The sequence below is a fragment of the Acanthisitta chloris genome, unplaced genomic scaffold (genome assembly GCF_000695815.1).
Source record: "Acanthisitta chloris isolate BGI_N310 unplaced genomic scaffold, ASM69581v1 scaffold37388, whole genome shotgun sequence".
NCBI classification, from domain to species: domain Eukaryota; kingdom Metazoa; phylum Chordata; class Aves; order Passeriformes; family Acanthisittidae; genus Acanthisitta; species Acanthisitta chloris.
This window is the reverse complement of record NW_008689493.1, coordinates 1-2,647: the sequence shown is the minus strand read 5'-3', so window position 1 is coordinate 2,647 and position 2,647 is coordinate 1. Positions and strand designations below refer to the sequence as shown.

The following is a 2,647-nucleotide window of genomic DNA, read 5'->3' as shown; positions in this document are numbered from 1 at the left end:
CATGGATGGAGATGTCCCAATGGCCATAGATGGGGACAACCCAATGGCCATGGGTGGGCACAACCCAATGACCATGGAGAGAGATGTCCCAATGGCCATGGGTGGAGATGTCCCAATGGTCATGGGTGGAGATGTCCCAATGACCATGGATGGGCACAACCCAATGGCCATAAGTGAAGATATCCCCATGGCCATGAATCTTCATGGTGCAGACACATCTCTGGCCATGATGGGGAAACCACCTCACCACGGAGCAGAGGCCACATGGGAGGGGACACCAAGTCAACCGTGGTCCCTGTCCCTTGCAGTGGTGGAGTGGATCCCCACGCCCTACCGAGCCATCACCGTGGCCATCACCGGCTTCGCCTACACCCTGGGCCAGATCATCCTGGCCGGGGTGGCCTACGCCGTCCCCCACTGGCGCTGGCTCCAGCTCTCCGTCTCTCTGCCCTTCTTCGTCTTCCTCCTCTACTCCTGGTAGGACCTCCATGTCCCTTGGGCTCCCCTGGGGCTGGGCCAGGGTCCCCAAGCCTCAGGTCCCCTCGGTTGGCTGTAGGTGGTTGGCCGAGTCCGCGCGGTGGTTGGTGCTCTCCGGGAAGGCCGAGAGGGCCGTGAAGGTTCTCCAACGCGTGGCCACCATCAACAAGAGGAAGGAGGAAGGGGAGAAGATCACGGTGGAGGTATGGGGGGTCTGTGGTGGTGGTGGTGGTGGTTTGAAGGTTTGCCAACCTCTCTCTCCTCTTCCAGATCCTCAAGTCCAACATGAAGGAGGAGTTGGCTGCTTTGAAGTCCTCCTACACCATCTCGGATCTGGTGCGGACTCCGGTCATCCGGCATATCTTCTTCTGCCTCTCCATTGTCTGGTGAGGCTGGAGGAGAGGGAGGAGGAGGGAAGGGGGGAGGGATGGAGAGGTGGGTGGAGAGTTGGGTGGAGCAATGGATGGATGATGGAGTGGATGGTTGAAGGATGGATGATTGGCTGAAGGTTGGACAGATGGTTGGATGGATGTTTGGATGAAGGATGGATGATTTGACAGATGGTTGGATGGATAGTAGGACAGATGATGGAGGGATGGATGGATGGATGGATGGATGGATGGATGGATGGATGGACAGATGGTTTGATGGATGGTTGGATGATGTTTGGATGATGTTTGGATGGTTTGATGGATGGTTGAACAGATGGTTTGATGGATGGTTGGATGGTTGGATGGACAGATGATTTGGCGGATAGTTGGATGAAGTTTGGATGGTTGGATGGATGGATGGACAGATGGTTTGATGGATGGTTGGATGATGTTTGGATGAAGTTTGGATGGTTGGATGGATGGTTTGATGGATGGTTGGATGAAGTTTGGATGGTTGGATGGATGGATGGACAGATGGTTTGATGGATGGATGGACTGATGGTTTGATGGATGGTTTGATGGATGGTTGGATGGATGGATGGACAGATGGTTGGATGGTTGGATGGATGGGTGGTTTGGTGGATAGTTGGATGATGTTTGGATGAAGTTTGGATGGATGGATGGATGGTTGGATGGATGGATGGACAGATGGTTGGATGGATGGTTGGATGATGTTTGGATGAAGTTTGGATGCTTGGATGAAGTTTGGATGGTTGAACGGATGGTTTGACGGATGGTTTGATGGATGATTGGATGGCAGTTTGAGTGATGGCTGCTCAGATGATTGGCAGGACAGAAGGAAGGGCATCTCCACAGCTTCTTGGACACCTGGTCACACCTACCGAGAGTGGAAGACTGGACAAACAGCCAATCAAGCACACCTCACCCTTCTCCTCCTCCCTGACCAGGGAGGTCCCTCCACCTCAAGGTGTCTCCTCTTCTGCCCCAACTCCAGGTTCTCCATCAGCTTCTCCTACTATGGTTTGGCCATGGACCTGCAGAACTTTGGGGTCAGCATTTACCTCATTCAGGTCATCTTCGGGGCCGTCGACTTCCCGGCCAAGGTGGTGGTGACTGTGTCCCTCAGCTACGTCGGTCGCCGCCTGTCGCTCATGGTGGCCTTGTTCCTGGCAGGGTTGGTCATCGTGGCCAACATTTTTGTCTCCACAGGTGGGTGAGGGAAGGTCTCCTGCATGGCTCTGCCCAGGGGTGGTGTGTCCTGTCCCTCAGCCTGTCACGTGGCTCTGCTTTGGTCTTCACTCTTCTCCTCCTTCTCCAGAGGGTGAACTAAGGATCTATCTAGCATCTACCTACTCACTTCTCCATCCAAGCATGTCTTCATCCAGCCGTGTCTCCATCTAGCCTTCTGTCATCTAGCTTCTCCATCCATCCATCCATCCATCCATCCATCCATCCATCCATCCATCCATCCATCCATCCATCCATCCATCCATCCATCCATCCATCCATCCATCCATCCATCCATCCATCCATCCATCCATCCATCCATCCATCCATCCATCCATCCATCCATCCATCCATCCATCCATCCATCCATCCATCCATCCATCCATCCATCCATCCATCCATCCATCCATCCATCCATCCATCCATCTCCCACCTCCCCTCCACCCATCCATCCTTCCATCCATCCCTCCATCCCTCCATCCATCCATCCTTCCATCCATCTATCCACATCTCCAACCATCTAGCATCTCCAACCATGGACCTACATCTCC

General features: G+C 53.8%; 1 protein-coding gene across 1 annotated transcript; it reads left to right on the top strand.

The window, feature by feature from the left end:
* Positions 1–308: 308 nt before the first annotated feature.
* LOC103808610 (solute carrier family 22 member 6-A-like) lies at positions 309–2,078 on the top strand (the record flags this gene model as incomplete). The annotated part of the gene is made up of 4 exons (XM_009081403.1): positions 309–477; positions 557–680; positions 748–863; positions 1,864–2,078. Coding segments are annotated over 4 exons (624 nt in total), but the record flags the coding sequence as incomplete, so codon positions are not given.
* Positions 2,079–2,647: the final 569 nt, after the last annotated feature.